The sequence below is a fragment of the Staurois parvus genome, unplaced genomic scaffold (assembly GCF_062004578.1).
Source record: "Staurois parvus isolate SC_StPar_1 unplaced genomic scaffold, SC_StPar_1.0 ptg000051l, whole genome shotgun sequence".
Lineage (NCBI taxonomy): Eukaryota > Metazoa > Chordata > Amphibia > Anura > Ranidae > Staurois > Staurois parvus.
Window position 1 is genome coordinate 806,366 of NW_028317847.1, and position 27,798 is coordinate 834,163.

Genomic DNA, 27,798 nt, shown 5'->3' on the forward strand with positions numbered 1-27,798 from the left:
GTCAGTAATGTCCTAAGCATCCTCCCAATGCCATTCATCATCCGAATCACTCTTCAGGGAATACTCAGTCTCTATCTCCAGGGGCCCAAACTCAGCTTCCAGTCTTGGAGACCCCCAATCATTCACAACCCGACCGTCACTTCCCACCAGCTCACCTGAAGATATGCAGTCTGGACTAGACCCTTTCCGAGTGGGGGTGACAGGACGAACTTCAGCAGCTGGCCTCTCCTGGAGGACAACTTGAGTTGAACCAACCATACTTGCCTCTAGTTGCGAGTCTTCCTTCTCCGTGGCTATCATCTGGCTTTTCCCACAAGAGTAGTGGCGGATACCTGACAAACTGTAGGATCACACAACACACACCATTCACCGGGATTCTTCCTTCCTCTCCATGCACAGACCTGAGTTCAAATCCACTGAATAGATGACCGGTGGCAGGTTGCTAGGTACCAGTCTCATCAGTGGCTCATCACAGTGCCCACACCTCAGCCAGGCTCAGATCGCTGTAGTAGGTCTCCAGTAGTCAGGACATAGCAAGCATAGTCTCTCTACTCCATCAACTTTGCTGAGGGTGAATCCTCCCCAGTGTTCCAAGCGCACACCGGTATCCACCATCCGATGGCCCAGTACCGATCCCAATACCATAGCAAAGCTGACCACTGGGTCACAAAGTTGTAGGTAACCCGCCATGTTGCCCCTCTCTCTGACCTTGACTTTAAGGGTTCTACTAGATATACTGGGCAGATCTCTACCCCACTCGTGCCTCACTGCTGAATGTATCCTCCCAAGCCCAGTCTGGAGACTGGCCACCCCTAGACCTAGGGGACCCCTTCCAGGCACAGACGGTCTTTTCAGCACTGCATATTTCACCCAATCCCTCTGTCAGCCTGACTCTCCTATATTTATGGGCCAGCCCACCACTCTATCAGGGCCTCCAAACCTGGGATTGGGAACATGCAGATCATGTTTCCACCTCTTCCTGCTTACTGACTTCTGAAAGGTTCTGTGGTCCTCCAGAGTCAGAAGGAGGTGATAAAGCCACAAACTGTTGAGTCATCCATCTGACCTGCAATAACCCAACCTTAATCACTGACTCACACAATTATAATGAGTCATAACAATGACTTTACCTACAATTCACTCCACTATTCTAGTAACACACTAAAGGGTTCTACACTAACAAAAAAAGGCCGACATTTTTGAAAAAATATACTGTATATATTTTTACTTTCTGCTATAAAACATATCGAATAGAAATAAAATTGAAATCTCATTTCTTCATAAAGTTTGCCCAAAATGTGTTCTGCTGCATGCCTGGTAGAAAAAAACCCCAATAACTGTATAATAAGTGTAAGTTATAGAGTCCAAAAACAATACTGGAATTTTTTTTATACTACTAGTGGTGTTTGACAGCAACTTATAATTGGGACTGTGATAGTGTGGCAGCCAATCTGACACTAACTGACGCTGGGAGGGAACTAACTGCCACTGACATCACCAATGACACTAATACAGTGATCCGTGATACTACTATGCACTGTCCTTGTACTAATGACACTGGCTGGGAAGGGGTTAACATCTAGAGTGATTAAGGGGTTAAATATGTGTCTAACTATGTGTAGTGTGTGTATAATGTGCTGCTTTTACTAATAGGTCTCTTTGTTTCGTATTCCTGCTTTGCAAGTTGCATAACAAGTCGCAGCCCGTTCTTTTGCCATTCAAATATGTGCAACTTAAAGTCGTAGTGATTTTGAAAAGGTGCCTGCATGACCTTGGTGCGACTTTTGATGCAACTTTGTTCCAGAGAATGGAAAGTAGCACCAAAAGTCGCATAAAAGTTGCACTTTGGAGACACGCTAATGTGAATGGAGCCTATAGGATAAAGAAGCTGCATTCTGAGAAAATGATGAAATCAGCTGCTGAAAAATGCTTAAAACTGAGAGTTTAGGCTCCATGCACACTGGTGTTTTTTTTAAGCTCAGAAGCATTCAAAAAAAGGTAGAAAAAAAACCCTGGAATGTTTTAGTAGCATTTAGCAGGGGTTTTTTGGTTGGAAAAATGCTCAAAAAAACTGCAAAAAAATGATTTTTCTGCTCCTAGAAGCTGAAGCTCAAAAAACGCTAATAGCCTAAAGTAGTGTGCATGGGCACATAGGAAAACACTAGCTTCTAGGAGCTTTAAAAAAATGCTAATGTGCATGGAGCCTTAAAGCGATTCTATAGCTTCCTTTTTTTTTTGTAAAAAAACACGCTATACTTACCTGCTGTGTGCAGTGCTTTTGCACATAGCAGCCCGGATCCTCCTCTTCTTGGCTCCCCTGTAGGCTCTCCTGGCTCCTCCTTTCTATCGGGTGCCCCCATAGCAAGCGCCTGCTGCTCTGTGTGTCCATTCAGGCTGCGTTCACACCTATGCAGTTTGCTTTTTGTCCATTTTCAAGTGCTTTTCGCAGTTCGTTTTGCAATTTTCTACATGCGTTTTTGATGCGTTTTTGATGCATTTTTACTGCGTTTTGCGGTTTGTTCAGCACTTTTTTTTTTAAAGTAGACTCTTTTTTTGCTGGGCAGAATAAAAATGCAAAACGCAAAATGCGGCACAAACACACTACCATGCATTTCAGCAGATTCTCCATTGAACTCTATTGTAGCAAAAATGTTGCTTTTTGCTTTTAAAAAAGTCCTTTCCAAAAACACAGCAGCTCATAGGAAACCATGGTAAATGGACTGTAGTGCGTTTCTGCAAAAATCACTAAAAAACTCATTGGTGGAAATGGAGCCTCACACAGGAAGGCTTGGCCCTGCCCCCTCTCTCTCTCATTGGCTGACTGGCTGTGATTGACAGCAGTAGGAGCCTATGGCTCCTGCTTGCTGTCTCATGCAGTGAGGAGGCAGAGACTAAGGACAGCTAAGGCTGTCATACACATTGCTGGATCAGGATGAGGCTCAGGTATGTATTAGGGGGGGCTGGGGGGTTGCTGCACACAGAAGGTTTTTACCTTCATGCATAGAATGTATGAAAGTAAAAAAACCTCCAGCCTTCACAACCACTTAATAGGTAAAGTTGATCCAGGGAATATCCGATTGCCTCTCGGGGGATCAGGAAGGAATTTTCTCCCCTGCAGGAACAAATTGGATCATGCTTTGCTGGGTGTTTGCCTTCCTCTGGATCAGCTGTGGGTGTAGGATTATAAGTTTTTTTGGTTTTTTTTGGTTGAACTGGATGGAATTTTGTCTTGTTTTCAGCCAGACTAATTATGTAACTTTAATATCACTTTTATAACAATTCATTATATTTTATTTTTATATATCAGTGGTCTCCAAACTGTGGCCCTTTGCTTGCTGTTATCTGGCCCTCAGGGCACTATTTTCATCTACTGATAACAACAATGGGGCATAATTACACCCCCCCCACACACTGAGAGCAATGAATGGGCATAATTCCTCCCAATGACACCAACAATGGGGCACAGTTCCTCCCAATGACACCAACAAAGGGGCACAGTTTTTCCCAATGACACCAATAATAGGGCACAGTTTTTCCCAATGACAGCAACAATGGGGCACAGTTTTTCCCAATGACAGCAACAATGGGGCACAGTTTTTCCCAATGACACCAACAAAGAGGCAGAGTTTTTCCCAATGACACCAACAATGGGGCACAGTTCTTCCCAATGACACCAACAATGGGGCACAGTTTTTCCCAATGACACCGACAATGGGGCACAGTTTCTCCAAAAGACACAGACAATGGGGCACAGTTCCTCCCAATGACAACAGTGGGGCACAGTTCCTCCCAATGACAACAGTGGGGCACAGTTCCTCCCAATGACAACAGTGGGGCACAGTTCCTCCCAATGACAACAGTGGGGCACAGTTCCTCCCAATGACAACAGTGGGGCACAGTTCCTCCCAATGACAACAGTGGGGCACAGTTCCTCCCAATGACAACAGTGGGGCACAGTTCCTCCCAATGACAACAGTGGGGCACAGTTCCTCCCAATGACAACAGTGGGGCACAGTTCCTCCCAATGACAACAGTGGGGCACAGTTCCTCCCAATGACAACAGTGGGGCACAGTTCCTCCCAATGACAACAGTGGGGCACAGTTCCTCCCAATGACAACAGTGGGGCACAGTTCCTCCCAATGACAACAGTGGGGCACAGTTCCTCCCAATGACAACAGTGGGGCACAGTTCCTCCCAATGACAACAGTGGGGCACAGTTCCTCCCAATGACAACAGTGGGGCACAGTTCCTCCCAATGACAACAGTGGGGCACAGTTCCTCCCAATGACAACAGTGGGGCACAGTTCCTCCCAATGACAACAGTGGGGCACAGTTCCTCCCAATGACAACAGTGGGGCACAGTTCCTCCCAATGACAACAGTGGGGCACAGTTCCTCCCAATGACAACAGTGGGGCACAGTTCCTCCCAATGACAACAGTGGGGCACAGTTCCTCCCAATGACAACAGTGGGGCACAGTTCCTCCCAATGACAACATTGGGGCACAGTTCTTCCCAATGACACCCACAATAGGGCACAGTTTCCCCCAATGACACCCACAATGGGGCACAGTTTCCCCCAATGACACCCACAATGGGGCACAGTTTCCCCCAATGACACCCACAATGGGGCACAGTTTCCCCCAATGACACCCACAATGGGGCACAGTTTCTCCCAATGACGCAAACAATGGGGCACAGTTTTTCCCAATGACACCGACAATGGGGCACAGTTCTTCCCAATGACAGCAACAATGGGGCACAGTTCCTCCCAATGACACCCACAATAGGGCACAGTTCCTCCCAATGACACCCACAATAGGGCACAGTTCCTCCCAATGACACCCACAATAGGGCACAGTTCCTCCCAATGACACCGTTAATGGGGCACAGTTCTTCCCAATGACACTCACAATGGGGCACAGTTTCTCCCAATGACACTCACAATGGGGCACAGTTCCTCCCAATGACACCCACAATGGGGCACAGTTCCTCCCAATGACACTGACCTCAGGACCTTTTCTACTTCTAATGGCAGCTGTCCGGCCCCCTTTAGTTCTGAAGGACAGTAAACTGGCCCTTTGTTTAAAAAGTTTGGAGATCCCTGTTATATATCAGTATAAATGTTGTTATATAACATATCATTATGGTTGTTCTTATTATAGCAGACTGTCACTTTCCTCCATGGTAGTATCTTGACTGTCACTTTCCTCCCTCGTAGTGTCCTGACTGTCACTTTCCTCCCTGGTAGTGTCCTGACTCTGCTGACAGCTCTCCTGCTGCCTGTCCTTGATTTAGGCGTACTCTCCGGTAAGTTCAATGACAAATATTGGCAAGGCTGACACCGTCACCTGCTCCAGCAGTGGTTCTCAACCTTCCTAATGCGGCGACCCTTTAATACAGTTCCTCATGTTGTGGTGACCCCCAACCATAAATTATTTACCCAGTAATTATAATTCATGAGTGTCGTTTTACCTCCAATACTGCTGCTTTCTACACAGTAACTGCTCTTTACACATTGGAAATACATGTTTTCCGATGGTCTTAGGCGACCCCTGTGAAAGGGACATTCGACCCCCAAAGGGGTCGTGACCCACAGGTTGAGAACCGCTGGGCTACAGCGAGAGTTCCCTGGGAAAATGTTGCAATGGGGCCCCGGGAATCGCAGCTACACACCTCCTTGCAACAAGAGGTTAAACCAGTCAGCAATCTGGGATTGAAGTCTTGTATCCCGTCCGGTGGGTTGGAGGTGATGTGTCCTTCCTGCCGTCGGGGAGCAGTGACGTTGTGTGACGCTGGGTGTTGTAGTGCAGATTGGGTCACGCTGTGTCTGGGGAAGGGGTGTGCGAGTACTTAAAGGGCGTGTCCTCCTGGAGGCAGGCTAACGAACAGGATCCCGAGCTGCCGGCTCAGAACACAACACTGTCACGTTGGCTGTCAGCAAACTTCGGTGAGTACAACTCTATACTTTCTCCCGGAAAAACAAAAACCTCAGATGCTGAGAGTGTCTTTTTCAATGTTTTTCAGACTCGGGATAAAAGTTTGGGAACTCTATGACATTTTTTTTTCCCTGAGTCGCTTATTACAGGAAATAACTTTAACCATTTCGCAGCCAGTGTAGCCTAAAGGCGCATCTACAAACAGGATCTGCAGTCGTGTGACCGGGATCAGCTGCAATTGTTTGTGAATATTATTATTATTATTATTATACAGTATTTATAAAGCGCCAATAGTTCGCTCAGCGCTGTACATTACAAAGGGGGACAGAACATGTGACAGAACAATACCAATACAATGTGATACACATTAGCTGTGTGTGTGACCTGCTCTGTATGTAAGGCCTCGTTCACACAGGTGGTTTGCATTTTTATTGCTTCCCGATCGTCTACCAATGTCACTCACAATTGTTATAACAGCGAGCAGATGACCGTGTACACACAGCGGCACAGCGTTGTCTTGTGTCGCAGACGGGCAGAAATAATACTGCAGAGTTCGGCAGGCGCTGCTGCTTTGTAACTGCCGCCATTCACTTCTGTGATGCTATTTAAAGTGTAAGTTCACCTTTTCAGAGAAAACTTTGACTTTGTACGGCGACTTCCTGGCGACTGCATGCGACTGGATTGCAACTTTTATAAAAGTGACTCTCATGCCAATGGACTTTCCCTGGGTAATCTTCCTGTAATGCCGGATCCAAGTCGCATCAATATAGATGAGGATCCAACTTGGAGGTGACTTCTATTAAAGTGTTACTAAACACACAACAGTAAAATCAGTCTGTATTTGTAGTAAAGCATGCTTGTTATACTCACTGTGGAACCTAAGGAGTTAATCATCTGCACTGTTTAAAAATGCTGTTTGATCCTGACTTCTCTGATCCTCCCCTTCTTCCAGTGTCCTTACCTCCTGATAAGACATTATTATTATTATACAGGATTTATATAGCGCCAACAGTTTGCTCAGCGCTTTACAATATAATGGGAGACAATACAGTTCAATACAAGAGGGTTAGGAGGGCCCTGCTGGGGGATGGACAATATAAGGGAGACAGTACAATTACAATACATTTCAGTACAGAAGGAATATGTGGGCCCTACTCGTGGAGCCTACAATCTAAAGGATATTGTGTGGGGTCACTCTGCACATGCTCAGTTTGGTGTGTATTGCTAGAGATATTTTTTTTTTTTCCGGTAGAGGGCATGTGATCAGCACTGTCCACACAAAGGTCAGGGGTTCTGCATCCTCCTAGAGCAGAATGAAAACTCCTCCTAAAAGCTTTAACCAGTGCTCTGCTGAACACTGATAGATGTCACAAGACTGCTATATACTGCTGATAAGAAAAGGTATTTAGCAGTTTAATTTTACTAAAATAATTGCATTTCCATGTCCTGTGTACTGTGGGAGACCAGATATAGTGAATGCAGGGTCCTGGGAGACCAGATATAGTAAATGCCGGGTCCTGGGAGACCGGATATAGTGAATGCCGGGTCCTGGGAGACCGGATATAGTGAATGCCGGGTCCTGGGAGATCGGATATAGTGAGTGCCGGGTCCTGGGAGATCGGATATAGTGAGTGCCGGGTCCTGGGAGAGCGGATATAGTGAGTGCCGGGTCCTGGGAGAGCGGATATAGTGAGTGCCGGGTCCTGGGAGAGCGGATATAGTGAGTGCCGGGTCCTGGGAGACCGGATATAGTGAGTGCCGGGTCCTGGGAGACCGGATATAGTGAGTGCCGGGTCCTGGGAGACCGGATATAGTGAGTGCCGGGTCCTGGGAGACCGGATATAGTGAGTGCCGGGTCCTGGGAGACCGGATATAGTGAGTGCCGGGTCCTGGGAGACCGGATATAGTGAGTGCCGGGTCCTGGGAGACCGGATATAGTGAGTGCCGGGTCCTGGGAGACCGGATATAGTGAGTGCCGGGTCCGGGGAGACCGGATATAGTGAGTGCCGGGTCCTGGGAGACCGGATATAGTGAGTGCCGGGTCCGGGGAGACCAGATATAGTGAGTGCCGGGTCCGGGGAGACCGGATATAGTGAGTGCCGGGTCCGGGGAGACCGGATATAGTGAGTGCAGGGTCCTGGGTTTAGTAACACTTTAAAGTGTACAGGCTCAAGTCGGATAGAAATCGCCTTGAAGTAGTAGAGGAACCTTTTCTAAAGTCGGAGAAAGTAGTGCTAATTAAGACAGTTCTCATTGACTAACATGGGATGTCACATGTCATGCAACTCGGGGGTCTCACAAGTCAGACTCCAAGTCACGGCAGTGTGAACCGAGCCTTACACCCTACAGCCTCCCTACTTCCTCCAGTCACCACTATACTTACCTCCAGGGGTGATGAGCTGTCCGTGCCCTCCTCGCATCCGGAGCAGTGGCCTGGGGATTTGAACTCCTCGCTCTTCTTCTTCTTTCTGCAGGGCCTCCAGGACGGATTAGAGTGATTCTGATTGGTCAGTGCTCATACAGAGCTCTGATCTTTCCCGGAAGCCCTGCAGAAAGAAGAGTGAGGATTTCAAATCCCCAGACCAGCTGCTAGGGCACTGACGGCTCATCACCCATGGAGATAAGTGGGACTGGGGAGGGGGGGTGTAGGGTGTTCATCTTCATGTTAAAATCCTTTAAGACACAACTGCAAACTGTCAAAAGTGGTAATTTTTCATTTTAGCATTGTAGGGCTTGTTCAGACATGGGGCCGGGGGGTGGTTAATGTAAGCAGTTGATCGTGGTTTTACCACCCACCCACCCATACATTGCATGCACTCATTCAGGGCTGTACACATGCCGAGGCTATGACGCTTTCCCCCGTGCAGTACCCTCCACGGTTGCCACCTCATCCCTTTAAAACCGAACGCATGCTAATTACACAGGTTCTGGGGCTGATTAAGGTGGTAATTAAACTCACTTAGTGCCTTACCTGCAATAAATTCACCTCAGAACCTGTGTAATTAATGTGTTCAGTTTTAAAGGGTGGTAACCCTAGTACTGTCACCAATGCCAAACCGCATACAATGCATTCACAATTCTGCCCCAAGCTACATCACTAATCTTGTCTCAAATATCACCCAACCCATCCTCTCTGCTCCTACCAAGTCCTGCTTTCTAGCTCCCTTTTCACCTCCTCCTATGCTTGTCTTCAGGACTTCTCCAGAGCCTCTCCCATCCTCTGGAACTCTCTATCTCAATCTGTCTGGCTATCTCCTACTCAGGCCACCTTCAGGCGATCTCTGAAAACTCAAGTCTATCCCGCCATTACCTAACAACTGATCTTTTAATTCTTCCATGAGCTCAGCCCTCACAGGTATTACCTTTTGTACCACTTGTCCCACCCTCCTAGACTGTAAGCTCTTATGAGCAGCTCTTAATGTAATGTAACTGGACTGTCTCCCTATATATTGTAAAGCAAACTGTTGGCACTATATAAATCCTGAATGATAATTATAATATTAATGTGGGACGGTGACTGCAGCCACATGGGTCAGCATTTTTAGGGGTTAAAACGGGCAGCGTGAAGGCAACCTATCAAATGCTGTCTGAAAAGCTATCCACTTTGGATTGCTTTTCAGAGGGGAAGCAAGAGCTGCCGCACCTGAGAAAAAAAGAATCTCACAAGGCATTTGAGGAGCATTGTTAATGCATGTTAAAGGGTGCCATAGTCTGTCTATGCAGTAAAGCATGCTTGTTATATTCACTGTGGAACCTAAGGGGTTAATCCTCCGTATTGTGTAAAAAGGCTGTTTGATTTTGTCTTCTCTAATCCTCCCCTTCTTCTACTGTCCCCAATCCATCTGCTGATAGAACAGAGCCTTGGAGGCAAGCTGTACATGTTCGGTTTGGTGTGTATTGCTAGAAAGTTTTGTTTTTTGTTTTTTTCTTGGGAGAGTGCATGTGATCAGCACAGGACCAATTAGCACTGCCCAGACAGAGGGTCCATGGGTCCTGCAGCCTCATAGGACAGTCAGAGGAGAATGAACACTCCTCCTACAAGCTTTAGTCAGTGCTCAGCTGGACACTGATAGAAGTCACAATACTGATATATACCTGATGAGAAAAGGTATTTAGTAGTTTAAAGCTGAATTTCCCCTTTTGGGTGGAACTTCGCTTTGACGTTGCTGGAGTATCCCACCCTGCACCCATCTGATTTCAAGTTTTTCAAAAAGAATACCCCTAGACTGATCATTGAGCTGGAGGAGTGACTGAAACTGTGTGCCTGGCTGCTAGACCACCTACTGGGGAAAGACCCTTGGGACTAAACCACCGCTCTTTAGGGGGTGAGAACTAAGTAAGTATAGACATTGGTTGGGTCCTTCTACAGGTGTAACAATTGCTTCCCAGTGACATAAATCTGGGCCGGTGAAGAAACTGGCCAACTGGTGTTTTCAGAGACAGAAGGAAGAGTCACGTACTTTATTATGGATTTTGGTGGACTTTTGCACACACACCAGCAGAGGACAAGACAGGACCTGTGCTTGTAATCCTTTCTGAAGAACCACCATTAAAGGTCCATTTCACTGTAGTCTACTTATATTGTTTCCAGTCTCAAGCCCTGATGAAGGACTTGGTTTAGGACCCCCGAAACGAGATGGGTGCTCTTTGGATTGTCCCTCTGATCTGTATTGAACTTAAGTCGTATCTGGATTTTGAGTTTACATGTTCTTCAATTTCTGTATATTTTTGTTGTTTAGAAGCAGACAATGTGACAGTAGATGGATGGTATGTCTGTCATGTGTCATTAATGAATGCCTACACCATGAACTGGTTAGGGCAGGTTCCAGCCTGGTCAGTCTATCTATCATCAGTATTAGGTTTCAAAATGAAAAGGAAAAATAGAAGAGCATTTTATTTTCTCTTTCTGGACCTTGCAACCTTCAGCAGATGTTGGCTTTTAGATCGTTCTCCATTAACTTCTTCCTTGGTCACAGAGACTGGGGAAAGTGATAACAGAAATGGAAGTGATATAATACATGTGGGCAGCACAGCGGCTAAATGGCTTCTGCCTGGCATTGCAGTTCAAATCCCAACCACGGCACCACCTGCCTGGAGTTTGCATGTTCTCCCTGTGCCTGTGTGGGTTTCTTCCGGGTACTCCGGTTTCCTCCCACACTGCAAAGACATGCTGGTAGGTTAATTAGCTCCTGTTTAAGTTGTCCCTAGTATGTGTATGTATGAATGTGAGTTAGGGACCTTAGATTGTAAGCTCCGTGAGGGTTAGGGACTGATGTGAATGTACAATATATATGTAAAGTGCTGCGTAAACTGATGGCGCTATAATAAATAAATAAATACATGTTGCTTCCAGGTTCTCGTTCGCTAATAGAGGGTCCTGTTCAAAATCCTGCTATATAACTCACCGGTCCAGCTTCTCCTTCTATTTTGTCTCTGTTTAGACGCACATCCAAAACCTTTGACCCACTTGGGAACTTCTTCCTCCTCGCTTAGCACATCTCTCACACCCCTTCCCTGTTCTGAGACTCCTTCCTCATACCGTCCAGGTAGTTCATCATTATTCACCTCCATAAAGCGGAACAAAAACTTTCTCATTCAACATTAATCATTTTTAATCCTTTTGCTGCTAGCCTTAGTACATTGCTAGAAAGGTTTACTATATTTATTTAAAATATTTTTTATTATTTTTTAATTTTTTCAGATGATTTCTGGTCTAGGCCAAAATGTCATACATCCCAGGATCTTCATGGGCATTTTTTTTTCTTTCATCTGGAGGAGGGGATGGGGGGTTTTCTCAGCTAAGCACACTCTCCTGCCTGCGTACCTGAGCTAAGAGCAGATAAACTCCCGGACAGGGGCGGACTGACAACTCATGGGGCCCCCGAGCAATAAGGGATCATGGGGCCCCTGTGTCCTTGCCCAAACTCAAGAAAGCCTATGAAAAAGGTACCAGGGGCATCTCATGGGGCCCCCTACTGAGCCCGGGCCCTCGGGCAGTGCCCGAGTGCTCAAATGGTCAGTCCGCCCCTGCTCCCGGACACAAATACTACCAGAATCATTTCTAGCCATCAATCTGGCCATGGCTAGAAATGCCTGGGGGGTATTTTTAAAGTGATTTCTCAACAAAATAAAGCATGGAGACATGGATGGATGCATGAGTTTGTTTGAATTATATAGAATTTTCAGTTTAAAGAATATGTGCATTGTATAGGCCAACTAAGGTAATGATGAAATACTGTACATAAGTAAGTGCTATTACCTGCCAAAATGTTACGTTTCTGTTCATCCAGATCCAAGATTTACACAGCACTGCCACATAGCAATGCCTGATCTGGCAAAGGAAGAGACATGATATTTCTATGCTGTATTTAAGTAACAATTAAAGTACAGAATATGTGAACCTAAACCTTGTAAAACAGCCCACTCAGTTTAAAATATAAATGACAGGCAAAACGTGTGCATATACGGTAGATACTTAAAAAATTATAAATCCTTTTTTTTTTTTTCATAGGTGATCACATTCCTTCTGTTCTCAGGCACATAAGGGGCTTAGACAGGTGGGGTTGGAGACTGTAGAGGGAGTGTCAGCATAAGGCTGAGAAAGATCAGTACACTGATCTTACCGGTGAAGGGGGGGGGGTAGCACAAGTCCTTGGAGGATAGGCAGATTGTGCTCCTGACACTTCCATGCCTAGCGTGGTCAGTTTGAAACAGAATAGCAGGGAAACTGGCAAGGACACCAGGTATGTTACACAAAGTAAGCAGTACAGAGAGAACAGGATAATCTGTAAACTGATACTTAAAGTTTACATTTTTTTTTCTAAAAATAACAAACATGTCTATACTTACCTGCTGTGTGCAGTGATTTTGCACAGAGTAGCCTGGATCCTCTTCTCGGGTCCCCCGTAGGCTCTCCTGGCCTCTCCCTCCTATCGGGTGCCCCCACAGCAAGCGGCTTGCTATGGGGGCACCATCTGCTCCGTGTGTCCATTCACATACTGAGCCTTGGCCTCTCCTCATTGGATCACTGGCTGTGATTGACAGAGGGAGTCCTGGGATAGCCAAGACTGCAGCAGTGCACATCTCTGGAACAAGAGGGGCTTAGGTAAGTATTGGTGGAGGGGGGGGGGGGCTGCTGCACAGAGAGTTTTTTACCTTCATGCATAGAATGCATGAAGGTAGAAAACCTTGAACCTTTACAACCACTTTAATATAAGGACATGGTACAACAGACACATATCAGAAAAAGGAAATGTTGGGGTAACAAACACTTTAAACAGCTCTTTGTCCCTCCACCAACCTGTGACTGGACAGTTAAAAGAGATTCAGCAGACTGATGAGCTCACCTGTCTTTCACTTTGCTCTCTCCTCCTATCAGCATGTCCATTGTTAGCACATCAGCAGTGCAGCAAAACTAACTGGCTCCCTGTTCTGCTTCTTTATCTCCCACTCTGTGCTCTGTTGTACATGGATTACAAGAGACTGATAGCAGGTAAAAGTCTTATACCTACACTGTTTACATTTAATGGTGTAATAATGATTACAGAGCAACATTAAAATGTGCCTTTTTATCTTTCTGGAGTTCAGCTTTAATGGAAATATATAGTGTTTTTTTACATGTTCTACATATTCTTAATGTATTACAGTGATACATAAGTATTTTTAGTCCAAACTAATAATTAAAATGTGTATTTTTTTTCAGTTTGGTAAATATAAGATATTGAATTGTAATATTCAACGTTCCCCTTTTGGGTCACCAAGTGGAGCGTTTAGAAAATGCCCAGAATTTCACACTTGATGTATTTTTAGCCTCTTATCATCTTATCATGCATGAGACCTAAAACAAAATGATGGCTATGGTGAACAATTGTATGGGTGTACTGTAGGTATGGGCGGCATGAAAGGTAAAATGATGGCTGTGGTGAACAATTGTATGGGCATGCTGGAGGTATGAGCGGCATGAAAGGTAAAATGATGGCTATGGTGAGCAATTGTATGGGTGTACTGTAGGTGTGGGCGGCATGAAAGGTAAAATGATGGCTATGGTGAACAATTGTATGGGTGTACTGTAGGTATGGGCGGCATGAAAATGATGGCTATGGTGAACAATTGTATGGGTGTACTGTAGGTATGGGCAGCATGAAAGGTAAAATGATGGCTATGGTGAACAATTGTATGGGTATACTGTAGGTATGGGCGGCTTGAAAGGTAAAATGATGGCTATGGTGAGCAATTGTATGGGTATATTGTAGGTATGGGCGGCATGAAAAGTAAAATGATGGCTATGGTGAACAATTGTATGGGTATACTGTAGGTGTGGGCGGCATGAAAGGTAAAATGATGGCTATGGTGAACAATAGTATGGGTATACTGTATGTATGGGCGGCATGAAAATGATGGCTATGGTGAACAATAGTATGGGTATACTGTATGTATGGGCGGCATGAAAATGATGGCTATGGTGAACAATTGTATGGGTGTACTGTAGGTATGGGCAGCATGAAAGGTAAAATGATGGCTATGGTGAACAATTGTATGGGTATACTGTAGGTATGGGCGGCTTGAAAGGTAAAATGATGGCTATGGTGAACAATAGTATGGGTATACTGTATGTATGGGCGGTATGAAAATGATGGCTATGGTGAACAATTGTATGGGTGTACTGTAGGTATGGGCAGCATGAAAGGTAAAATGATGGCTATGGTGAACAATTGTGTGGGTATACTGTAGGTATGGGCAGCATGAAAGGTAGAGGGACACTTTAACTGGTGTAAAAATAACAGAATCTTCATGCTGTGGTAGATTATTTTCATGGTTTTTATTCTATTTTTACCTTCCAGTGGCGAAGGTCTTGGTTTGCATAATAAACCGGATTGTCCATGAACCTATCCAGACGTTTCCCAGACACTTTGACATTGACATAGACCTGGCAGAATCCATGGAGAACGGCACAGAAACCGGCCTCTGTGGGTTTATTTACTAAGGAAAATGGTTTTTACTAGTGGAGGATAATAGGGGCATTCATCAGAGGGCGCTCAGTAGGCCGTGTGATTCAGTGGTTGGCTGTTTGCTCCTCTGACCCCAGGATACGGGACAGATTGGCTCCATTCTGTATACTCACATTTAAGGATACTGCCATTTATACATTTCTAAGAAGTGCTCATTTTATGTTATCCTGCAGATTCATTCTACTAAAAGCTAAACCCTAGGCAGATATAAAAGACACGTATTAATGCAGCTCTGTAATCATTAATACATCAATAAATATATTTTTAAACATTTGTACAATTGGTAGTATATATATATATACAGTATATGTAAACTGTCACTTGTCTTACCTGACTGGGGTTGGTACTTCTGTTCAGCCTTGTAACCCATCCACCCCTACCACACTCCATCACCAGGTCAGTGACTTATTTTGTTTTCCACTACATTTGGACAACAAGGTTTGGTCCTGGACCCCCCCCCCCCCCCAGCATGGCGATTGGACAATAAAGGAGCATCACACTGCTGACATGTTCACTTTCTCTTATCAGCAACATATCTGTTGATTTGACAAAAATGTGTTCTTTCTTTGCAAGGGATTATGGTAAACTAACATAAAGACTGATACATGTTGTAGATCCATTCACTTATTTCCCATTTGTAGTTTTCTACAATTCCTGTCCTTTTTCCATTGTAAGAAGAAGGATTGGAATCAACAAGGATTGGCTATCATGGAAATCACAAGATACAGAGCCACTGGAATCAGCTCCGCTGTCTGACAGCTCAGTACATGGCAAATAGTGGATGCAATGGTCTCCCAAAGGCATAAAATAGGTGTTGTACTCACAAACGAGAATAAAGTCAAGGCACATCATAAAAGAACAGCTGGGTCAACAGTCCGCAATGGGGAGTGTAGACATCCAATAGGCTGACGCGTTTCGAGGACTTGCCTCTTCCTCACAGCTCTGAGGAAGGGCTCTGAGGAAGAGGCAAGTCCTCGAAACGCGTCAGCCTATTGGATGTCTACACTCCCCATTGCGGACTGTTACTCAGCGCGGTGTTGATCCAGCTGTTCTTTTATGATGTGCCTTGACTTTATTCTCGTTTGTGAGTACAACACCTATTTTATTATTAAACATTTCTTATGGTAATGCACTAGGCCTGTGTGCCCTCTCTTTGTTCTTTCCTCATTCAGTATATTTGGATTCCCCCGGTGTATTTGAGGGCAGTAAGGTGTGCATGTTCCAGTACATTCTTAATGTGGTTGTAGCCTGCATCGAGTCCATCCCCAAGTGCAGGAGCATTTGTGTTTGCTGGTCTCCCAAAGGCGTCTGTGCTTTCAAACAATGCAAAGAAAATAGAAGTCCACCAATCTACCATTTAGAAACCAATATATGACAAAACTAGGAATGAGCGCCCTGACTAGACAAGTTTACAGTCTAGAATAGCCTTTCAACCAAGGTGCCCAGGCACCCTGGGCAGCTTCTAGGTTTCTTCAAGCGTGCATTGGCAAAATGCCTAAAAAGTGCCCCAAAAACTGTATACAAGTCAGCAGGTGGATCAAGCCTGCCTTTTAGCTACACAAAGCCACAAGTTTTCATTGTGCACCATTAAAACTTTCTAGCCACCAACCAATAAAAAAACAATGATGTCATCAGTTGATGAGAAGGACATCGGGTATCTACATAGTATCCTTGTTTGCCCCTCCCCCACCCCTATCTGTCAACACTGGGGTCAAATTAGCTGAGTCAGAGAGCGAAACTGAAGGAGAAGAGAAACAATGGAACAGTAGTCAGTACCAGTGTGCAAAAATGTATTTGCTTTGGAAGAATAAATCATCTCTGACGTTGGGTGCAGATGTTAGTGTTCTGTAAAACTATCAGTTTTGTTTTTACATTTTGTAATGGGTGCCTCAAGGTTGTGAAATTTTTTTAAAGGGTGCCTCGAGGTTTGTGCAGAATTTTTAAAGGATGCCTTGATTGAAAAAAAGGTGGAGAAACACTGGTCTAGAAGAAGGAAGAAATATAAGCTGTCCTTGCCAGCTGTACTTGCATTGTAGAAACAACAGTTGGAAAGACTTTCAGGAAAATCCTGTTGTAGGGTAAAGATATTTACATCAGGGATGTGAAGGGGAAAAAAAAAAGGTAAAACAGGTTTAGAAGGTGGTATGGCGGGTTGGGGTTTATCTCGCCTCCAGGACTTCTCCCGAGCTTCTCCCATCCAATGGAACTCCCTACCCCAATCTGTCTATCTCCTACTCTATCCATCTTTTAGACGATCCCTGAAAACCCTTCTCTTTAAAGAAGCCTATCCTGCTTCTAAATAGAAAACTGCTTTTTACTTCCTCCATCAGCTCATCCCCCCACAGCTATTACCTTTTTGTATCACTCAACCCTCCCTCCGTAGACTGTAAGCTCTAAGGAGCAGGGCCCTCTGTTTCCTCTTGTACCAAATTGTATTGTAACTGTAATGTCTCCCTTCATTTTGTAAAGCGCTGCACAAACTGCACGATATAAATCCTGTATAATAATAATTCTGAGCCCTGGAGATGTGAATGAGGTGGTCATCAGGGTGGATAGCAGAAGACATTTGTAAGGAGACTGAATGTCTACAGCGAAAAATGTGATTTGGTGATGTCATTATTGTGATGCTCACTGTTCTATTTTCCGGAGGATCTGTCATGAGGAAGCAAAGCCCTGCCTCTACCAAGATGGCCACCTCCACATAGAGACCAATGAAAAACAAAGCATGCTAAGTCAGAAATGGGGAAACCTCAGCTGCAGGAAGACCACAGCACATACCGTTGGCTGGTCCTTTTTCCTCTGCTTGCTTTTGGCTTCCACAATACATTCGTATTTAATGCTCAGTGTAACTCTAACACTTATCCCAACCATAAATGTTAAACTAAGCTGGCTTTATACCCCCCTAGTTCTGTATTCGGTATACTCAGCACCACCAAATGCCCACAACGCTGCACCGATAACTTTTGGTCCAGAGCTGAAGAATTTGAGATGGGGGCCCACATTCTCTTTGGTGGAGGGCCATAGAGGAGGATGCGTGTATTCGTAAAGGTGTACAGAAGGGCAAAGCTGTTCAGTCATTTCGGGACATGAATTGAAGCTTGTACCAGCAGTTTAGCTGTGGTTGGCATGAGAAAAAAACTGAACGTAATGTTGATCGGTTATTAGATTATTCACACTAAACTGATTCCATTCACCAAAACCCAGCTGGAAGGGAAGACTATAGATTCCCATAGAAACCAGAACTGGAGTCCTTATGTATCTGACGTCTCTGTCTTCACAGTGCCGGTACTGAGGACAGTCTAAACCTTGAAGGATGTCTCCATAGGTAGAACTCAAGCAAGGATAACATGGAAGAGAATGAGACTGGTATACAGGTAAGTGGTACACACTGGTCAGTAGCTACCTCCCCTGATAATTCTGCATTGTCTGTAGCCCATCCGGTAAAAATCCAGTGCTGGGCTGATGACGCCTGTATGCAAATGAACTAAATACTTGAATGAGATGTTGCTTCTGCTATACAAGAATGCCCCATTTGAGTCATTAAAGTCTAAAATAGGCCTATGAATTTACACAGAATCTTGCTGGCAGAAAACGGTCAGCAAGATGCTGCATACAAATGGTCTATAGTACACCCTAACTCTTATGGACATACACATACTGTTCAGGTGCATTTTGTAGTATATATCTTCTCCAGCCCTAGTTGACTCAAATGAGTCCTTCACTAGGCAGTGGTGCAGGAGCACATGACTTTGGCCCTACAGTCATTCAGAATGATTGACACCACCACCACTGCCTAGTGACTGACTCATTCAGGACCAGGGTGAGATGTAAAACATTAACGTGTAGGAAGCGGCGGAGGTGCCGAATGACCTTGGCATTTAGTCAATTATGACTGAAAGTCGAGATCATTCTGCGCCTGCAACATTACATTGTTTGTTTTCATCTCTGCCCTGACGTTGAATCCACTAGACAGCAGAACATATGGCCATGTCCAGTTATGCATGTAAACATTCACAGAAATGTATACCATGTAAATTACAGTCCAAATCAGACCGTGGACAGGTTTGGGCAGCCGAACTCTACAGACTACAATAAGCCCATAGCATACAATACGAATGCTTTCAGATCCCTATAAAACTAAATGCAGTACAAATCTTAAACACAGATCCATAGCTCCACTCAAGATTGACCTCTCCTGCATATGGACAACCTGGGTGCCGGCCATCACAGTCCATCTCCACTCTTCATTGAAAATAGAAAAAAATCAGACACACTCCCAGGGGTGGACTGACAACTCATGGGGCCCCCGGGCAATAGGGGATCATGGGACCCCTGTGTCCTTGCCCAAACTCAAAAGAGCCTATGAAAAAGGTACCAGGGGCATCTCATGGGGCCCCCTACTGACCCCCGGCCCTCAGGCAGTGTCCGAGTTTCCAAATGGTCAGTCCTCCTCTGCACACTCCTATTAGATCTTCTTGCCATATTTTTAATAAGCATCGCACTGACTGCATACAGTAATGTCTTCAACCCAAAACCAGCCATCCTTGATGCGTTTCACCACTCCTGGCTTGCCCACAAGCATAGGAGAAGTCAAGGAGGAGAAGGAATTTAAAACACCCATAGATAAAAATAGATGCTTTTGGGTAGTAGTGCTTTTTGGAGTCACAGCTACATTGATATATGGGTGTTTTAAATTCATCTTCCTCCTTCCCTCCTTGACTTCTCCCATCCTTGTGAGCAAGCCAGGCATGGTGAAATGCGTGAAGCAAGGCTGGTTTGGGGTTGGAGAAATTACTGTATGCACTGAGTATTGAAAATACAAGAAGAGCTAAGTGGAGTGTGTCTGTCTGATTTTTTTTTTTTTTATATTTTCAATGAAGAGTGGAGATGGACTGTGATGGTGAAGAGAGGTCCCTCAAGCCCCACGTCACTGCAAATCCACTAATAGAGAAGTATGTGGCAGTCTCAGCCTGGGCTCCAGCCAAGCCATGCCCCCAACATGTTTCACTCTGCCCCCCCGGAGCTTAATCATGGAGAAAATGCTTTTTTGCTATTTACAGTACAAATCTGAAAGCAGTGTGTTTTTGGACCAATGTACATGAGCCCTAAAGCAGTCTTGTTTAGTCTGCAGATAATCCTTTATACTACAACCAAAGTATTTTTAGAGTTTCTAGAGTTCATTTAGACTTCAGACCTTCTTATATATGCAAGCATTTACTTGGCAATGTTGCGTAGACAGATACTCACATGCCGTGGGCTGTTTAAACACGTATTGTTCCGTGCTGTGGTCTGTTATTAAGAACAATGTTTCCACTAATTAGCCGATAATCTGGTGCTCTGTTTGATGATCCCCTTTCTAGCTTGACAAAGTTTAATACCACTATTTATTCCCTGCAGCTAAAAAAAACCGAATTTGTTGTAACATGCTCATCAAACAGGGGAGATGACTTGATTATTTAAGCTGTTACAAGGTTTATATAGATGACACAGAAGACTAGTAAATAACATTTGAATTCATAGTTCTAGAAGTGAAAACCATCAAACCCAAATACTCCTCCTGCTCTTGGGGATGGACTTGGCTTGGGCTATGGCTACATTTTGGATGTCCTGGAATGTGCACTTCTTGCTGCCCTCAACAGACCGGGGTAGTCCATATGCACTGGATATAAAGAAAACAAACAGAGGGCGCACCGGCCTAGTGCATTACCGTAAAAAACATTTATTGAAATAACAAAAAATAGGTATCGTACTCACAAATGACATAAATTTCAAAGGCACATCATAAAGAACAGCACTGACCAATCCACACTACATGTTCATCCGCAATGGACTTCAAACAGACTAACACGTTTCAAGGACTTGCCTCTTCCTCAGAGCCCAAGAGCAGGGTATGTGCCTTTTTGTAATTTTTGTTCATCTAATCTAATAGAGCTTTATGTTTTCCACTGTAGTTATCAACAACCGATGATGAAATTAACTACAATGGCACAGGAAATGGAGATATCTGGCAGTGGGCAGCTAAGAAATCCCAGGATATGGAGTGCGAAAAGAAACTGGTAAGATTTTAAAATATTCCCTTCTAAATAGTGATCAAAAGCTACTGTATGATGTACTTTTAGACATTTGAGGAATACTGTAAATGAGCTAACAAGCAAAACTCCAGCTTAAACAGAAACCTTCAAATAAATAGGCCATTAATAATAAAAGTAAAAAAAATCCGCTTATATGGCAGCTGCTTCAATCAGGAACTATCCTCTGCAATATCTTTTTCCTTTTTATTTTTGGCATATAGTACAGTAAGACCCCTACAAATTTTTGTTTTATTTGTAAGTCCAGCAAAGTCGGTGCTTGCAACCAATGGCTGTGAGTGCTGATCAGTGTGTTTTGCCAAGGGGGAGGCAGGGGAGAGCGCTGCACCAATATCGCTTGTGTTGGTACAACAATCTGTCAGGTTTTTTTCATTCAGCCCACTGGGTTGGACAAAAAATAAGCTGAGTGTGTTGACCCAGCTTTAAATATTTTGATGTACAAACACACATTGGTATGTAGTAGACTTGCTGTCTATATTTTAGTATACGGAAGTATAAAACCCCTGTTAGGATTTTGTTTCTTCACATATACAAAGTCTAATGAGAGCATCAAACGAAAAGGTCGAAGCATCCAAAATCCTTTTAATACTGATAATATTCTACAATAGAAGAACAAAACACAGCCAGCATGTTTCATAGGACTCAAACATCCCCTTTTACAGGTCTTGAGTGTTAAATAGCTAGGAGGACCCAACATTGGCACAGTACCAGGATTCATTTTTGTGTGAACTGTATGGTTTAGGACAAAAAAAGGATTGTTGAGTCAGAAAATCATGCTGTGAAAAGAGGTTTACCCCCCACAGCCCCTTCCCTAAACATGTTGCCTGTTTCTTGTTCCTCTGTTATGAATTGTTATCATTATTAAAACCTAAGTGTAGCTAAAATAAAAAAAACTGATAAATCAGTATAAGGGACATTATTTAGTCATTTGCTGATTCCTCTTCTGTTATTAATATCCATGCCCCACAGGGGTTAATACAGCCAAGGGGCTGACAGAGGCTCTCATCAAGAGATCCTAACTATGCCCAGCTGGTATATTCATAGAAGCCGTTACTACTATCTCTGAATGGAGGAAGGGTGGATGATGATGGCTCCATCCCCTCCGTTCATAGATCCTGTTCTATTCATAAAAACTGTAGTATGACTTCTATGAATAGAGCAGCTGGGCAGAAAAGGTTGGCATTGTTGGATTCTCTGTGTTTTTTAACCTGCCACAGCTTCTTGGTTATATTAACCCCTGCCGCACTGGAAGATTGTGGAGGGGGAGGGGACATAGGAGGATGATTTCTACTAACAGGAGAGGAATCGGCACAAGGAGCACATCCTACTGATTGTAAGTTATGTCCCTTGTGCTGATTTTTTATTTTGACTACACTTAGGCTAAAAAAAGGATTTTGGACTCTTAAATGTTCCATTTGGTGTTCTCAGTAGACTTTGTATGTGGATCTTCAACTTCAGGTCCCAAAGAGCACCTCCTCTGTTGTTAACAACCTCACAGGAACCACTGCACTCTGTCGCAGCAGGATGGACCTACTGATAAGCTGAATCCAGCAGTTTGTCACAGAGACAGAAAAATGTGATGGGAAATCCAATTTCTGCAGTTGACCATGGAACAGGGGTTGAGGGGAAAATTTTGTAATGGGTACATCTGTTCCTAGGCACCTGCTTAAGTATTCCTCCATACTTTTTAAACCTTCCCACAATTTAGGCAATAGACACAGCCTTGACACACACTCCCTGATCATGTGGACCATGGTGGATTGAAGCAGAAGGATCATTGGGGCTTTTTTTTATTGCTGCTTTTCCTTTTTTACTATCATTTAAAAATAGGAAATGCAATATTTTGAGGGCTGGAGGAACATTTCTTCCAATATACACAACTCTGGCTGTTAAATACACATTTGAGGAGGATAGATGGATAAAGGGGATTGATTCCAAAAGAGGGACAGATATGGAAGCCTTGAGAAGTACTGGGTCAAATAATGGTGGTAAACCCAAATTCTTTAAGACATCAAAAATGGTGTGATGTGGGGTGGTTAATTACCTAGTGGTAACTTGTAGAGGTAACTTAAAAAGCTCGCCATCTTGTATTTTAGAATCTACATTGGCATAGAGGGAAGGAAAAATATCAGAAAGTGGGGGAAGTTTGGTTGGTAAACAAATACAGTGTTGGTAATGGAGATTAAGGAGAGGAGAAGAGGGGTAGAGAACTAAGGTAGCAAGGAAGGAAGAAAGAGGGTGTAGGAAAGGGAAAAAGATTGGTAGGATAGAGGAAGGGCGGGTTGATGAGAAGGTGACAGGTCTCCAAAGCCTAGTACACACGATGAGAAAATCGACAAAAAGTTCCACCTTTGGAATGAATAGTCTTTAGTACATGGCTTTTAAGAGGCAACCACAACAGTTCATGTGGAATTATCTGAAGGAACAAGCACAAAAATGTTTCTTGTATGATAACAGACCGAATGATTTTCATTTAATCAGTACAGTATGCATGCATAAAAAAAAAATCAAGTGACCAAGACCATGCATGCTTGGAAATGAAACAATACATTAGAATACAATACATTGCATCATTGTGGAACATTGTATTCTATCTTACGAAAATGTCTAACTCTAGTAACCTGTTAGTTTTCAATATGAGGCTAACATGCAAAAAAAAGATGATCATTCATCTGATGTTCTCATTGTGTGCACCAGGCTTTAACCACTTGCCTACTGGGTACTTTTACCCCTTCCTGTCCAGGCCAATTTTCAGCTTTCAGCGCTGTCGCACTTTGAATGACAATTGTGCGGTCATGCAACATTGTACCCATATGACACTTTTATCATTTTATTCACACAAGTGGAGATTTTTTTGGTGGTATGTACTTGTCGCTGGGTGTTTTATTTTTTGGCCTATAATCGAAAAAAAAAAGCAAAAAATTAGAAAAAATTTTTTTTTTGTGTGTCTATTATAAAAGTTTGCAAACATGTACTTTTTCTCCTTCACTGATGTGCGTTGATGAGGCTGCACTGATAGGCAGCACTGATGAGGAGGCACTGATGATGATGCACTGATGGCCACTGATAGGCAGCACTGATGATGATGCACTGATAGGCAGCACTGGTGGGCGGCAATGACTGATGTCACTGCCAGGCACTGATGGGTGGCACTGGTGGGCAACTGTCGCAGAGGACATGTGCACTGATGATCAGTGCCGATCTACTCTGTGACAGTTGCTGGTTATTGGTAGTACTTTCCTCACACTGTGACAGCGTGAGGAAAGTGCAGCTGATAACCCGCAACTGTATTTACTCAGTGATCTGCTGTGTCATTGGACACAGCTGATCACGTGGTAAAATGCTGTTGTGATTGGCATTTTACCTCAGCAAGTGATCAGCTGTGTCCATAGGACACAGCAATCACGGAAATCGCCGGGTGCGTGCTGCTGGGGGCGCGCAGGAGGGTGCGTTCTGGGAGGATGTCATATGACGCCCTCCCAGAAATGGACAACCTCGCTGTAGCTGTCATTTGGCTGTAGTGCGGTTAGCGAGCGCTTAATCTTCTTGTAGAGCACCTAATGTACCTGACAGTTCTGGGCTTGTGCAAGTGACTTGATTACTGAGAGTTCAGGGTGCATACAAGTGGTTTATTAAAGTGGAACTTTACCCATAACAACTTGATAAAAAAATAATGTTCTTTAGATAGGAACATACATTGCACATGAATAATTCTGCTACCAAAATTAGTGTGTGCTGTAAATTGCCTCCAGTATTGCTCCTGCTTCCTCTTGCTGGAAGCTGCCATTTTGCTGAAGCCCAGAGTCCCTAAACAGCAGTAAATCATAAATCAAATTAATGGTTTAAAAAAACAGTTACATTCCTAGAATGACGGGATTGCTAACTATCACATTTGCTTGTGCCCTCAACCAAACTATCAAACCATCAAATGGCTGGTGTCATAATTGATCACATGTGCAACACCATGGCAGTTGCAGATCAAACAGAAGCAGCTTCCTGGGCTATAAAGGGTAGAAGGGTTTAATTCCACTATAAGGGCTCATGTACAAGGGGTGTTTGAAAAACTTTTATGACCGCTGGAAACTAACTGCTAGAAAACGTAGGTAAAAAACGCCAGTTTAGCTGCATTTACCTACCACTTTTATGCGCGTTTAGCCGCGTTCATGTGCGTTTGCATTTAGAAGCGTTTTTAAAAGAGGGCCGCAGGAGACCCTTCCAAATGCCCAGAATGCACTGAAACATAGTAAATTAACTATTTTAGACATTTTATGAGGAAATGAGAGAGCAGTATGTGTTGAGATGACCTGTCTTTTTTGGTTGTATTCACTATGGATCCCATCATGAGCATAATGCAGCGCATTCTATCGCCTTTTTTTTTTTTTTTTCCTGCACACGAAACCTGGAACTGACTGCGCTGTTGTACCACGTCCATTTGAAGAAGAAAAAAGGCATTGAACAGCATCTGGATATGGACCAGCCCAAAAAACGAGTCTAAACGCAAACGCGCATAAACATGTTTACAAGAGTTTACACGCGGTTACAAGTGTTTGGCATTTGAAACGTCAGTAAACTCTACTCCTGAACGCAATTTTTGTGCTTTTAAAAAATGCCTGTAATCTCAGCTACCTGTAAATGACTCTGTGTACATGGACACATAGGAAAACATAAAGGAGAGTTCAGGGGCTGCTGAAAAAAATGCACAACTGCTCCTAAATGTCAATTTATCAGCTGCAGCGTACATTATTATTATTATTAACTTTTTGACGCTATATAAATACTGTATAATAATAACTATTATTATTCAGGATATACAGTCAGGTCCATAAATATTGGGACATCGACACAATTCTAACATTTTTGGCTCTATACACCACCACAATGGATTTGAAATGAAACGAACAAGACGTGCTTTAACTGCAGACTGTCAGCTTTAATTTGAGGGTATTTACATCCAAATCAGGTGAATGGAGTAGGAATTACAACAGTTTGCATATGTGCCTCCCACTTATTAAGGGACCAAAAGTAATGGGACAATTGGCTTCTCAGCCGTTCCATGGCCAGGTGTGTGTTATTTCCTCATTATCCCAATTACAATGAGCAGATAAAAGGTCCAGAGTTCATTTCAAGTGTGCTATTTGCATTTGGAATCTGTTGCTGTCAACTCTCAAGATGAGATCCAAAGAGCTGTCACTATCAGTGAAGCAAGCCATCATTAGGCTGAAAAAACAAAACAAACCCATCAGAGAGATAGCAAAAACATTAGGCATAGCCAAAACAACTGTTTGGAACATTCTTAAAAAGAAGGAACGCACCGGTGAGCTCAGCAACACCAAAAGACCCGGAAGACCACGGAAAACAACTGGGGTGGATGACCGAAGAATTCTTTCCCTGGTGAAGAAAACACCCTTCACAACAGTTGGCCAGATCAAGAACACTCTCCAGGAGGTAGGTGTACAGTCAGGTCCATAAATATTGGGACATCGACACAATTCTAACATTTTTGGCTCTATACACCACCACAATGGATTTGAAATGAAACGAACAAGATGTGCTTTAACTGCAGACTGTCAGCTTTAATTTGAGGGTATTTACATCCAAATAAGGTGAACGGTGTAGGAATTTTAACAGTTTGTATATGTGCCTCCCACTTGTTAAGGGACCAAAAGTAATGGGACAGAATAATAATCATAAATCAAACTTTCACTTTTTAATACTTGAATGCAAATCCTTTGCAGTCAATTACGGCCTGAAGTCTGGAACGCATAGACATCACCAGGCGCTGGGTTTCATCCCTGGTGATGCTCTGCCAGGCCTCTACTGCAACTGTCTTCAGTTCCTGCTTGTTCTTGGGGCATTTTCCCTTCAGTTTTGTCTTCACCAAGTGAAATGCATGCTCAATCGGATTCAGGTCAGGTGAGTGACTTGGCCATTGCATAACATTCCACTTCTTTCCCTTAAAAAACTCTTTGATTGCTTTTGCAGTCTGCTTTGGGTCATTGTCCATCTGCACCATGAAGCGGCGTCCAATGAGTTCTGAAGTATTTGGCTGAATATGAGCAGATAATATTGCCCGAAACACTTCAGAATTCATCCTGCTGCTTTTGTCAGCAGTCACATCATCAATAAATACAAGAGAACCAGTTCCATTGGCAGCCATACATGCCCACGCCATGACACTACCATCACCATGCTTCACTGATAAGGTGGTATGCTTAGGATCATGAACAGTTCCTTTCCTTCTCCATACTCTTCTCTTCCCATCACTCTGGTACAAGTTGATCTTGGTCTCATCTGTCCATAGGATGTTGTTCCAGAACTGTGAAGGCTTTTTTAGATGTCGTTTGGCAAACTCTAATCTGGCCTTCCTGTTTTTGAGGCTCACCAATGGTTTACATCTTGTGGTGAACCCTCTATAATCACTCTGGTGAAGTCTTCTCTTGATTGTTGACTTTGACACACATACACCTACCTCCTGGAGAGTGTTCTTGATCTGGCCAACTGTTGTGAAGGGTGTTTTCTTCACCAGGGAAAGAATTCTTCGGTCATCCACCAGAGTTGTTTTCCGTGGTCTTCCGGGTCTTTTGGTGTTGCTGAGCTCACAGGTGTGTTCCTTCTTTTAAGAATGTTCCAAACAGTTGTTTTGGCCACGCCTAATGTTTTTGCTATCTCTCTGATGGGTTTGTTTTGTTTTTTCAGCCTAATGATGGCTTGCTTCACTGATAGTGACAGCTCTTTGGATCTCATCTTGAGAGTTGACAGCAAC

General features: G+C 43.8%; 2 protein-coding genes across 4 annotated transcripts in view; one reads left to right on the forward strand and one right to left on the reverse strand.

The window, feature by feature from the left end:
- Positions 1-5,780, reverse strand: part of LOC149470165 (uncharacterized) — a 43,720-nt gene extending 37,940 nt beyond the window's left edge. The window contains exon 1 of the mRNA XM_089666230.1: positions 5,676-5,780. The gene's annotated coding sequence lies outside the window, so the exon portion shown is untranslated. The remainder of the gene's footprint in view (positions 1-5,675) is intronic.
- Positions 5,219-27,798, forward strand: part of STEAP1 (STEAP family member 1) — a 48,764-nt gene continuing 26,184 nt past the window's right edge. Inside the window, exons 1-3 of one of the 3 annotated variants that reach the window (XM_089666227.1) lie at positions 5,219-5,309; positions 18,227-18,320; positions 20,898-21,002. In XM_089666227.1, the coding sequence (XP_089522353.1) occupies positions 18,294-18,320; positions 20,898-21,002 (132 nt within the window). In that variant the 5' untranslated portion in view covers positions 5,219-5,309; positions 18,227-18,293. Of the gene's footprint in view, positions 5,310-5,797; positions 5,950-6,055; positions 6,728-18,226; positions 18,321-20,897; positions 21,003-27,798 lie in introns of those variants that run through there. The other 2 variants (XM_089666226.1, XM_089666228.1) reach the window with 2 other exon arrangements.